This window comes from Serinus canaria, chromosome 15 (assembly GCF_022539315.1).
Source record: "Serinus canaria isolate serCan28SL12 chromosome 15, serCan2020, whole genome shotgun sequence".
NCBI classification, from domain to species: domain Eukaryota; kingdom Metazoa; phylum Chordata; class Aves; order Passeriformes; family Fringillidae; genus Serinus; species Serinus canaria.
Genome location: NC_066329.1, coordinates 11,571,408 through 11,584,290, shown reverse-complemented (window position 1 = coordinate 11,584,290; position 12,883 = coordinate 11,571,408). Strand labels below are relative to the sequence as shown.

Sequence of the window (12,883 nt, the reverse complement as noted above, 5' to 3'; positions counted from 1 at the left end):
ATAGCTGTGGAGAGGCCATGAGTGGGCAAAGTGCCACAGCATTTGTACCAAAGCCACCAATGCATGAGGATGTTTAAGTTGGAAAGAAGAGGTTACAACAGGACTGACCAGGCTTAGATGCAGATCCCTGTGTGGGGCTTTCCCTGGTGGCCAAAAGCAGGTGGAGGATGGGGAGCCAAGTTCCCAGGAGCCAGAGTTGTTGTGGTGGGTCATCCCCTTCTCCCTTGGCATTTTCCTCCTGGTTCCTCTGTTCCCAACTCGAGCAACTTTATTTCTTGGGGAGTTAGCCCACCCTGTGCAGGGTCACCAAGCCAGCAAGGAAACAAACAGCAAGATCCAAACTCTGCCCAATGGGGAGCAATGCTCAGTGGAGCAAACTAAACTTGGAGAATGGGTTGAAAGAAGAGCAGGTGTGAGGTAAGTGATGGATGGCTTGTGCAATGGGGAAGGGCTGCTGAGCACAGAGGGAGGAACTCTGGGGGACGGTGTTGAAACGTTCTCACTCGTGCTGAGTGCAGCAGCCATTCTTTCCCATGACTAATTGGACAGTTACTCAGTGCTTTGACAGCCTGAGACACAGACTAAAATTGTGATTGTGGGCTATTAGTCTGCTTGGCTGTAATATTTGTATGCTTTTTTACTCCTTTCCCATAGATTTTAAGTTTAATTGGACTGGCACTGCATAATGTTCTGCTCCCACTTGCTTCCTAATGGTGCATGTGGGCTCTGAGTCTTTTGTTGTTAAACAAGTGTGTTGACTGTGTATGGGTTATTAATTATATACTGTGGCAAAGTGTGTTCCATCCCAGTAACTGGAGCTTTGTCTAAGCCACTGTGTCCTAGGCTAAATATGCCCAAATTGCTGCACAGTGGTGAAGTGGTTTTTGAAAGCTCTTTTGCAGAACTTTGACTTCTCTAAAGCACTCAAATGACTCAGTTCATCTACTGCCCACTGGATCCCAAAGGTAGAGTTTTGTCTTTCCAGGGGGAGGCAGGTTGCTGTTGGCATGATGTGGATGTGACCACAGGCTTTTCTTTATGAGGGTTCTGAGCAGGGGAGGGCAGGGAAGCAAACAGGTGTGACTGCAGGTGGCCTTTGGTTGGATTGTACTGGCAAGGTTAAGGGATCTCTTGGGATGTCAGGGAAATAGTGTTGCACATGGACAACCAGGCATCCTGTATTTGCTGTCAGGAAATTGTGAATTATAAAATTATTTGGGAGATTGCTTCTGGGTACAGAGGCAATGGGTCTTTAAACAGTTGCTTTATTGGATATTGAGGTCATTAGGGGCAGAATTTGTTGGTGGGTTTTGTGATTTATTTCTTTTGAGTTCTTATTACATTTACTGCTTTAATTTCACATTGGAAAACAAGCCCAGAACTACAGACCAAAGTTTTTTTAAATTTTACATGAAGCCACCTCTCTGCCCTGGCTTATCTAATGGTCATTTACACTCCCTTTTGTATGGTGGAGTCCAACACCACAAATCATTTACAGCAGTCAGCACCTCAAGGATTCAACCAGCCTCTGTTGAGGTGGTGAGCTGGAAATCAAATTATTTAAATGTCTGCACCCTGCTCAGCTCTTCACAGATGATCTTTCTGCACAGCACAGTGGGAATGTTGCAATAATTAAATCAACACATGATGATGGGTGCTCTGAACTCAGCCTGCACACATTTGTGCATGTGTGGTGTTATTGTTTGTTTGTTTTTTTAAACAAAGCATTGCACTCTGGAGAAATTATAATCTACTTAATGACTGATAACCAGCTGGTAGCTGCATCCTTGTCAAAAAACCTCTTCCCATTTTTTCTGGGTGACTTCAGTGAGGTGCCTGATGAGGCTGTGGGGTTTTCCTCTGATTCTGGGGAAGAAGGCTCAGATAAGCTTGGGGCATGTTGGTGGAGGGGGAAAACCTTCTGCTAAGGCAAAATTCCAACTGCTGCAGCTGGGGCAGTGTGTGACAGGGACTTCTGTGGCTGAATAGGACACATTTACACCTTCTCTCCTTCCAGGGAGAAAAAGGAAAGCCAGCTGGGCCACAGATTCCCTCAGGACTCTTCTGATGGGCATCTGCTCCAGAGAGAGTTTTTCCCAATTATGCTCTTTCCTGGGTCTAGTGTCTCCCCTCCTTTTCACTTCCCAATAAAACAACTTGTTTTTCTCTAAGATTTTGATACAAAAATGCTCTGAGACTTGGTTTTTTTTTTCCATTGCACAGGGAGAGCAGCAGTGTCTGGACAGGTGAGGTCAGTCATTTGTAGCTGGACCCTGGCTCCCTGTAGCTGTGTGGGACACTTGTGTTCCCTGGGGCTCTGCTGGGAGGCTGCAGGCTGGGCAGGAGTTCAGTGCCCACTGCTGTGCACAGAGGAGCTCCTCAAGTTCTCTTCCCTAGCACTGAAGCCTTTTCTGCAAGCCATGACTTTTATTTTTCCATTTCTTTTGTACCAGCACAGCCTCATTCTCCCCCAGGTTTTTTCCTTGTGTTTAAGAGAAATGAAGCACTGCTGGCACATCCCAGGTGAAGGCCAAATGCTGGGAATGTAATCTGTTTTTTGGACTTCTTAACTACCCTGGAGAGGTAGAGACACAGCAGCTCTGAAGCCCTGTGGTGCCATCCTATTTTCAAAGGAGCAGAGCTTTAAGGAAGGAAGGTTTGGGATGTCTAATCAAAGGGATGTGAGCAGGGCACATGGGGAGGTCTGTGGGTTGGCAGGAAGCAGTGCAGGTGATGTTTGAGATCTAAGAAGGCAGAGAGGAACTTCAAGAGACTTTTTTTTACCCCCAGGTGGTTTTCATGTTCCCTGTGATGTTAGTCCATTAAAAGAGATACGTGGTTGGTGGCATCTGTGCCTCTACACAGAGAATTTCTGAGGAGTTGGGGCAGTGATACATCAAGGCTGGATGCAGGAGCAGGAGTGGAGCCTGCTGAGTCCTTGAATGGGGGAAGCTGTGGGATAAGAGCAACATTCACTTCTGTGTCTGATCACACCTTTTCAAGGTGTTCCAAGCAAGGTGGAATTGGACACTGTGGGTGTGGAAGTCCAAAGGGTGGTGGGGACAGTGAGAGAAATGTTTTCTTGGCTTTCACTGTGGGTGTGATGTAAATTTAATCTTGGTTTTTAAGCTCTGCTGGTTGTCAATCATAACAGGAGGTGAAGAGGCTAAATCATTCTTCTGTAGTTCTGCAAAAAGTAATCTGGCAGGGGAAATAACTCTGAATCTCAGCTCAGGTCGAACAGAATTAAGGTGCTGAAGGCTGTCACTCTGCCCCAGAAGGTCACACTCTGGTGGCTCAAACTTGCCTCTCCCTTCTGAAAGTCAGTCAGCAAAATACATCAAATATTGATAGATTTAATCTAACTGTGTAAATGAAGTTCAGGTTGAGCTGGTCCAAGGCATTAGCTGCTGATCTCAGTGGCCATTTCCTCCTGGCAGCCTGGCTTGGGATGACTGGTGGCATTGAGGACTGACCAAAGAGCAGAGCAGACAATAAAGTGCTCAGATCTGGAAGGAGATAAACATATAAAAACATGCTTTTTGTGTATTTAGGAAAACAAACAAACAAAAAGTGATTGCTGAAAACAAGCTGGATCTTTAGGCAGAACATCAGAGAAACTGTGACAGTGGTGGGATCAAAGGTTTTCTGTACAGCAGGGAAGCTGCTGTTGCTGGCAGCACCTTAGAAACCCTGCACATGGTGGGACCATCCCCCTTTGGCCATGCTCCTGGAGATGGAGAGTGGCTTGTGAGGGATGTCTTTCCTCATGGTGGTGCTTAGAGAGCTCCATCTGCAGCTCCCAAAACCTAAATGATTCTAATGTAGCCTGTTGATTTCCACTGACAGCAAATCCCACTGATGCTTTTGGCTTGTCCTTCAACCTTTCTCTGCCTCAGTTTCCTATTAATTAAAGAGGGGACAATATGAATTGATTGTTTCTTATCAGAAAAAACTCCTGAGGATCAGTTGGTCAGTATTTAGAGAAGCTTTGAAAGCATCATTACTGCTGTGTGATCCCATCAAGAATAAATAGCAGTTTGGAGTTTTTACTTGTTGTGAGCTTTTAAGTAATAATGTTGGTGAAAATCCTGAATGACTCTTATGTTTTAAAAGTCTTGGGGGGGATGATGTTAGTGGGTGAGTCTAAGTCTTAGGGAGAGTATCTGTTTCCTGTTCAGGTGCATTGTGTGTTGATACTGAGGCTGCTCTTCCTTTCAGATATGTGATACATTGGAATATTTTAAATTGGCTTTACCCACTCTATTTTTCTCTTGCAGCAGAAGACAGATGGTATCTGCAAAATAAAGCATCTTTATTCCCTCCCTTACTTTGCTTTCTATCCCATTATCTCAGAAGCTCCAATTTGTGATGCTGTTGTGCTGATACATAGAAACCAGGTGCAGAAAACGGGTTTCCAAGGACAGGAATGTGGGATGTGCTTCTGTAATGTAACAGCTGGGGAGGGCTGTGGAGCATCCATCAAGGAATGATTTTAAACTCTCCAGGATTAAAAAAAAAAAAAATCTGTAACTTTTTTTCTTTTTTCTACTTTCTCTTTTCTTTTTTTTTTTTTTTTTTTTGTTACTTGACAATATATTTCACTTTGAAGTTGGGATCCAAATGTTGCAAGTTTCAGAACTTCAGGGAGTTGAAACTGTGGTCTGTGTGTGGCTCCTCCTTGGTGGAGTAGGCAGGCAAAGTCTTCCATCCAAAATTAGGCAATCTCTTTCCAAGTTAAAAGTTAAAAATCCCTTTCCAAGTTAAAAATCCCTTTCCAAGTTAAAAATCCCTTTCCAAGTTAAAATCCCTTTCCCCTTCCAGTGACAGAAGACTGGCTGATTTCAGTGATTTCAGGTTGATTAGGAAAAACTGAGAAGATAAAGTAGATGAAGTGACCAAGTTGCCACCCTGACTGTGTGAAGGTCCTGCACTGCAGGCTGAGTGTCTATGTAATGTCCCTGCCATGGTGTTGAGAGGCTTTGGGAGGGGAGCACGTTGGTTGCTGCAGTTTGCAGCTCTGGTGACAGGGACATTTTGGCTTTGCAGGCCTGAGGAAGGTGATGGTCCGGGCCCACCGCCAGGCCTGGTGCTGGCAGGACGAGTGGTACGGGCTCACCATCGAAGACATCCGACAGCTGGAGAAGGAGGCCCAGCTGATGCTGGCCCAGAAGATGGCCCAGTTCTGTGGTGAGAATGACCCAGAGCAGCACGGTGTCAAGGACACTCCTGGGGAGAAGGACGTGGAGCCCAGCACGGGGTCACCTGCAGACACCGAGGACGCCTCTGCCAACAGCGACGCGGCCTCCGGCAGGTCGCTCACCAAGCAATGGTCCACCTCCTCCAAGTCCTCACGGTCTTCAAAGAGGGGAGGTAAGATGCTGCCAATGACTTGCTCTTCTGAACTCATGGAGGTTGGGCTTTCGGGGGGTTGGGCCACGTATCCTTGTGACTTTGGGATAATGTGTATTAGTACTATGAGTCCTGTTAGCTCAGAGGTCTTCTTTGCTGGTGCTGCAGGCTCAGTCTTCGACCTGCTTTGGGTTTGAGAAGGTTTCTAGTCATCCCATACCTGTGACTGTCACGTGGCAGAGTTGCCAATGTCAAAAGCACAGGATCTGTAAAAACACCGTAGAGAAGCAGGCTGGAGCTGGCTAGCAGCACTGGAGCTCAAAAGACAGCCAGCAGCACAGAGTTAGTCCTTGTTACTCAGGAACCACGGGTGGCTTTCTAAGGCCCTTCCATGTTGTTCCTTTCTGGATATCTGCTTATCATTGATACCTGGGTCACAGCAGGTACCTGTGCTCCTTGGCCAGAGTTCTGTGCCACCACATGCCTGTCATTTCAAGAGGGGTGTTTGGCTCCATGGAGGTGCACACAGTAAAACAGCTTGCCAGCTACTGGGGAGATTAAGGCAGGAACCCCCAAAGGTGTGTGCCTTCCCCTGGTGATGATCTGCAGCAGCTGCTTGGAGACAAAACCTCACCCTGGCATTTGGTGGGACTGTACATTCCCTTTGAAACACCGTTCAGGAAGCTTTCAGGATTTTGATGTTAAAGCTCTGCTGTGGATACCCTGTAAGGACTCAGCTTTGAGTCTTGGATTTTGTTACCTCTCCCTTGGGACTCACCTCATTTTGCTGTACTTCCGTTCTTTGGACTGTTCTGTACAGAGGGGTGACTCCCCTGTGAGTTACAGCCACAAGGTTCAAACCCTCAGCAGTTCCCTCTCTGATTAGCTGCTGGTAGCAGGGAAATAGCAGCTCTCACTGCAAGAGGGAAGAACACCCATGAGAACCCCAAGGGGCAGCATTTCTTCCAGTGATGGTGGGAAGAACATCTGGGTGAGTGAAGCTTCTCCATCTATCATATGCACTAAGTATTGGGAGCTGAGTCTCCATTTTTATTTCCCACTCCATCACTGGTTTCATCGTGGGGTGAATGAGAGAGGAGCAGTAGTTTTACCTTGCGATGACTCACTTGAGTGAGCCCCAGGGAAGAACCTACCAGATGCTTCATAAATCACTGCATAAAGATAAAAATACTGGCTACTTTGCCTGCACCAGGATTTTATATTGATGCACCCATCTCCCGTTATGCTCTTTGTACAAACCCCCTCTTCCACTGCTGACATGTTCACTGGGAGCTGGAGTTTTCAGACCTCTCAGGATTTCACTTGAAGGTTTTCACTGGGAGTAAAGCATGAATTTCTTTTCAACTGCAGAATGTCTCAGCTTTTACAAGGAAAAGTAATGAAAGAAATTAATTGTGATGTGCTGGGAAGTACGTCACACAGATATTTTAATCCTCCTTCATGCTGGCAGCACATTACCATATGGAAGCAAGGAGGGCTGTCGCGACGCACCACCTCCAGCTGAAAAAACGCCTTTTCTCCAAAAGGTTTTCCTTTTCTCCACCACCCTGGAGACCTCTGGTGATGGCAGGACCCTTGTTGCCCTCCCGTGTGTTATTAGGTGCTCTATTTTTAGCAACTATTATGCGAGTGCCTTGACGTCACTCGGGCGTGAATTAGCTCTGCTCTGCCACCTCCTCGCTGGCTGCTCCCGAGGGTGGCTGCTGGGGGCTGCTGAGCTGTAATTACATGACTCTGCACAGGGTCTCCATCCTTGTTCCATGTGACAGCTGGGTGGGAGATTAGGAGAATTTTACTTCTATATTCAACTCTGTTGGAACAATAGCATGAAACGGCTCGTGCGGCTGTCACAGTAACCGGAGCCTTTCAGGCTCTTGTACATGCTAAATGAGAACTTGTCAGTCTCCTCAGGTTTTTGCTGGCTTAGGTGGTTGCTGTGAGTGCTTTGTGTGCTCTGTGTCACAGGCACGAGGGGACAAACCCTCTCTCCCATCATTCTCTGGACAGTGCTCCCTTCAGCAGGCGGCTGCTCTGAGACAACTTCAGCCGAGAAGTGCTCAGGCTGGATGGTTGCTGAATTATATCTGAAAAAAAGAAAAGAAGAAGCCATAATGTGTTTATATTTAGCTCAGAGAACTCTGGAGGAGAAAGTGAAAGGGAGTAGGTAGGTGTGGGAACAGGAGGGCAAACAGCACTAAAAGGACTTTGGGGTTTCTCCTTGCTCTGTCAGGACCGCCGCTCCATCAGCTTCCTTTGAAGCAGTCAGATAGCATGTTGTTTAAATCATTCAAGTTTAAAGTTTAAACAGATCTCTAATCCAATTTGTGTGGAAGCAATTTCCTTCCAGAAAACAGATTATTCCTCTCCAGGCTGCTCTGCTGAGCTACCCACCCGAAAGTTAGCAAAGCAGAGGCATGGCTTGTGTGCTGATGAGAGGCACAGAGAGAGCTTCCAATCAGCCTGCTTCCTTCCTAATTGCAAACTTTAAAACCCAGCTGATTTTGCACGTCCTACTAACAATTATAAATAGCTGCCATTCAAAATAGCAGAAGAGTGATCCAAGCAGCTTTGCTTTAATGTAGCATCTTGCTGGCAGGTTCTACCAACAGTAAACAAACAGGATCTGTAAAGCAGTACACTGACATCACACCAGCATCATCGGGGTTTTGTGTTTTTTAATATTGCAGCAGTGAATTTTCTTGGAGAACACATGATTCTTCCTCCAGCAAAGATCATGTTGGGAACTCTCTGTCTTGTGGATGTCGCGTTTCGCATAAAGCTTTTTTGTTTTTTCCAGCAAGTCCCTCGCGCCATAGTATCTCCGAGTGGAGGATGCAGAGCATTGCCAGGGATTCAGATGACAGCTCAGATGATGAATTCTTTGATGCACATGGTATGTGGAGCCTAAATCACCATCCTTTCTTCCCTGAAATGGTGGGGTAAGAGAACGGAAGGCATGAAGGGCGGGGGGCGAGCAGGGAAGGAAGCGAGACTTTTTGCTTTGATGTCTTTTCCTTTCTAACCATGACGTGCAGCTTCTTCCAGCATCACCCAGCAGACTCTTACATTAATGCAGCACCATTTCAGGTGCAGTCTGAGTTGTTTGAGAACAGGGGAGCTTGAACAGTCTTAGCCCTAGGGGCTGTATTTTATTTGGTGCAAATGAGTGTGCATGAAATCCAGCAGTACTAACTGGACTGTGGGTGTGTCCTAATGATTCACTGTAACGGATTATTTTTCTAATTTGTTTTTTAATCAGTAAGAGGTATGATTAATTGTCCTGTCTGGGCCTGAAGAGACCCAAATTTGCCTTTATTAACTCCTCATTCTCCCATTTCAAGAAATACCAACAGCAAATGCAACAAGGTACTTCAGGTGCCAAAATTAATCAGTGTTGATTCCAGAATTCTCAAAGTAATTTTGATTATATGTATTAAGAGAACACTGTTATATTTTCTTCCTCTGTGAATGTGTGTGTGAAGAAGCTTTGTTCCACTGCACTCATTTTATATATTCTACTTTATGCAAATTTAAGCCTGAAGGGCTCCATCTCTATTGACAACAGATGGACTCTCCTCCTGGCTTATCTGATGGAAGTGAGAGGTGCAATATTTGCTGACGAAGCTGGGAAATGCAGTTGTTAAAAAATGACACCCCAGTTTTGCAAATCTGATGCTCAGCTGAAGTTGAACCTCTCAAAATTGATAGCATCATGTTCCAGAAGAGTTCTGCCATGAGTGTTTAGGATGGATCTCAAACTGTGGGGTAGAAAGGGGTGTGTTAGTGTGGTGAGCTGCACAACAGCAGCTGAAGTGACTGGGCCATGTGTAAATTGGGATAAATGTGTGTCTCCTGCTGGGAAAGGGGAGGGCCAACTTAGTTTAAGTGTCACTATTTATTAACTTACGTAGCATTCACAACAAGTATGTGAGGGATTTATTGGAGCAATGTAAGGGAAAAGGAGTGAGTCATCCAAACTGCACCGTCACTATCCACACGCTTTTTGCCTTTTTAATTACTCAGTAATAAAGCTGAGATGGAGACAGCTCTGCCTGGCATCCAGGGCCCAGGGAATCCCTGGCATGCTCCTAACAGGCCTGGAAAGGGGAATTAACAAAAATGAACCTTGGGCACCTCTGCTGCAATACTTGCAGGAGGTTGCTAAGACTAAAAGCAGCTGCTCTCCTGCAAGTCTCTGTGTACGCACATTTTGTCCTCTGCAGTCGGCATGGTTGGGTTGAAAATCTGTCCCTAAATCTGGTGGGATTTTGGCTCGTGAGTCAAAGCCTTGGCATGTGTGTGCAGCTGAACAGAGCCCATCCCCAGGAGGGACCTCTGGGTGCCCCTTGGCCCGCAGAGACTCTGGGTCTGAGAGCAGGGATGAGGCTCCGCTCGAAGCTCATCCTGCCGGGGTCGGTACCATGGGAACTAGCAGGGCTCAGGATGTGAGTCAACAGCCAGCAGAGTTCCTCAGAAGTGCTTCCCATCCACACACACACATTGCCTCGCAGTGCAGTGGGCGTAACCTGAGCCCGAGAAGATTCCTTGTCTCCATCTTCCCACTCACCCTCGTTCCCTGGTAAAGATAGTGACAAATGCAGTAATATCGAATATCTATCCTGTAATAAATGCTAATAATGGGAGTAATATCCCATTCAGGGATCACTTGAGCAGCAGTAAGGGCTGTAATTAGACCTCTCAAGGAATTAAGTTTAATATTTAGATTAAGTTGCTGGAGGAGCTTAGAGTGCAGTCGTCCTCTTAATTCTCTGCCAGCATGTGTGTTGCAGGCCTGTGCTTTCCACTGGCTCTGGACAGGCAGCTCCACACTCCTGTGTGCAGGGAAATTGGGATTTACTCAAATTCTTTCCATGGCTGAAAAAGGAAATGGCATGCTGGTACAAAATTTCCAGGTTGCTCTCTTTTTATGGTCAAAGTTGAAATAGAAACTCCTAAAAATAATCAGGCTTTGCTTGGATCTTCACCTAGTGCCCTTCATACAATTTTTTTTTTAAGCTATTGCTCAGATTTGCTGAAAAGATTAATATATTTCATAACCTTTTTTTGTTCCCCATTGTGGGATTCTTCCAGCTAATTATTTTCTTAGTAACTGTACAGCAATAAGAAAGGGGAAATCCTAGTCTGGGACTCTGAAGATTACAGCTCTTAGATCTTCAAGACATCCATAATTACTGCTGTTATTATGTTTATAACTCTTTATTAAATTTACAAGCCCAAAATTTTCAGGAAAGACATACTAAGCACAGAGGTATAAATAAATTAGAAAGCACTTAAGCATCGTAGCAGCAAAAGATGCATCCTCAATGGAGAAAAAAAAAAGAGAGAAAGGAGAGCTCCCCTTTGTATGTCTCTTCCTTTTAATTACACTTCTAAGAACATAATATTTTTGGGACCCTTATTCTTCATTGACTATGGTTGAACTGAGCCAGGAGATTTGGAAGATACTGAGATAGGCAGGAAAAGGCAGATCCATGTGTGTCTCATCTCTTGAGGAAATCAGCCTGGGGAATTCACATTCCCTTTATTGCTCCTGCCTTTTTAGCAGTGATCCTTGTCCCTTCTTCCCCCTGAGAAATCCCACAGCTCTCAAACAGGGCTGGGAGGATCCCAGTGGGAATCCTTGCTTTGTCCTCTCCTCTGCTGGAGCATTCTGGCTGCTTTGGCACCATCAGAGAGAATGGCAAAGCAAAGGCCAGACATGGTACCATTAAATATCCAGATTACTTCTTTCCATGTTTTGGGAGTTTTGTTTGTTTAAATCATGCAGCTAAAACGTTTTGTTTACTTTTCAAAAAGTGCTTTGCTTTCTATATAACAAAAGCTGGTAAAGTATGTGGTTTATTTTGACTTAAGCTATCCACATGTACATAGATTGCACAGAATTGGGGGTTTTATTTAAAATTCTGGGGTTTGCTCTTTTCTGTATACATATTTTTGTGTTTGTGACTCTCAAAAAATCTGTTTTTTAAAGAGGACTTGTCTGACAATGAGGAAATGTTCCCGAAAGAAATAACCAAATGGAGTTCCAACGATCTGATGGATAAAATTGAAACTCCTGAATGCGATGATGTCCAGGGTAATTCTTTTCCAAGTACAAACTGCATGTGCTATTTTACAGTATTTCCAGGCAATTGGCACAGCCTCATTGTGAACAAGGTAAAACTTGTTATCCTCATCTCACAAAGGGAAAAGCTGAGACAGAGCATAAAAATGACTGCCCAGTGCTGCTGGAAAAGATTTGCTCAGTGGGAGCTGGGATGGCTTTTGATTCTCTTTTATTTTCCACATTGGTTTGGCTCCTTTGTGTGTCAGCCAGGATTCTCTCATATAATGATGAAATATCCCAGCTCTGTCTCAAATGACTTGAATTTCTCCTGGCTCTTCTTTCCTTTTGCTCCATCCTTTGTTCCTGACTGTACCTGCCTCAGTTTTATTTTCTGCTCATCATTATGAGATGGTGAAAGGAAGCTGTAGCTCCTCAGCCAGAGCGATTCATGGTGGAAGGTGACACTCAGGCTTTTTCTACAAAGTCAGTCTGTGTGGGCACAGATGTAGGAATACATCAGATCTCTACTCCCCAGCGTAGTTCAAGCAATTCCTTTTATTTTCCCACAAACCAATCATTTCTGACAGTCGTGCAGGGATTTCCCATTGTTGCCATCCTTAATAAAGCAGCAGTACCAGATCTCTGTAATGAGAGAAGAGCTCACTGATGTCCTCAGCTCTTAGCCAGGTTATGAGAAATTGCTGGAAAATAAATGACCCAGCATAGCCCAGGCTTCTCAGGTGGAAGGAGGCAGGAAGGAGGGAGAGGATGATTTGCTGAAATAATGAAGGAGATGTGAGGCATTGGAACAAGCAGTGTCTTTATGGAAGAATGTCTTTGCCAAAGAGCATCTGGCAGTGCTGACATTTTACACCTCTGGTCTCCCAGGTGACTTGTACCAGGAGACATCAGCAGAGTACCACGTTGGCTCCAGCGTGGAGAGGCTCAGCATCATCGAGGTGAGTGCTTGGGCTTCTTGTAAAGAGATCTGTGCTCTGGAATGTCTCTGTGTGGGATAAATGGGTCCCTTTGCTGTGAGCAGTGTCTTGTCTCCATGTGCTGCTGAGCCCCAGTAACTCCTGTGTGTGTCCTTCTGTCATTCAGCTTTAAGGGGTTTCTCACCCATCTTTGGAACATCATGTAGAAAATGCTGTGTAGTTTGCAGGCAGCATCAGGGATCCAGCTGGAAAAAACTGGCAATCCTCTGGGGATCAGAGCAGCTCAAGGGTAGACTATCCTGCCATGCCAGATGAGCAAGTGTGGATGTGGGAGTGGGAGAACACGTTCCTGCAGCACCGAGGTGCAAAGGAGAGCACTCAGCTGTAGCCCACAGCGTGGAGCTGCTCAGAGTCCTGTTTGGAATCCAGTTATAGCACAGCCTGGGTCAGCCCTCTGGGCAAAATAATAAATGAATAACACCACACTAAGCCAGCCCAGCTTTCT

At 45.5% G+C, this 12,883-nt stretch overlaps 1 protein-coding gene across 11 annotated transcripts in view; it reads left to right on the top strand.

Moving 5' to 3' along the window:
- PITPNM2 (phosphatidylinositol transfer protein membrane associated 2) overlaps positions 1–12,883 on the top strand; it is a 125,276-nt gene that overhangs the window by 81,358 nt on the left and 31,035 nt on the right. For all 11 annotated transcript variants that reach the window (XM_050980759.1, XM_050980764.1, XM_050980763.1 and 8 more), the window contains 4 exons: positions 5,050–5,373; positions 8,171–8,266; positions 11,366–11,470; positions 12,329–12,399. In XM_050980759.1, the coding sequence (XP_050836716.1) occupies positions 5,050–5,373; positions 8,171–8,266; positions 11,366–11,470; positions 12,329–12,399 (596 nt within the window). The remainder of the gene's footprint in view (positions 1–5,049; positions 5,374–8,170; positions 8,267–11,365; positions 11,471–12,328; positions 12,400–12,883) is intronic.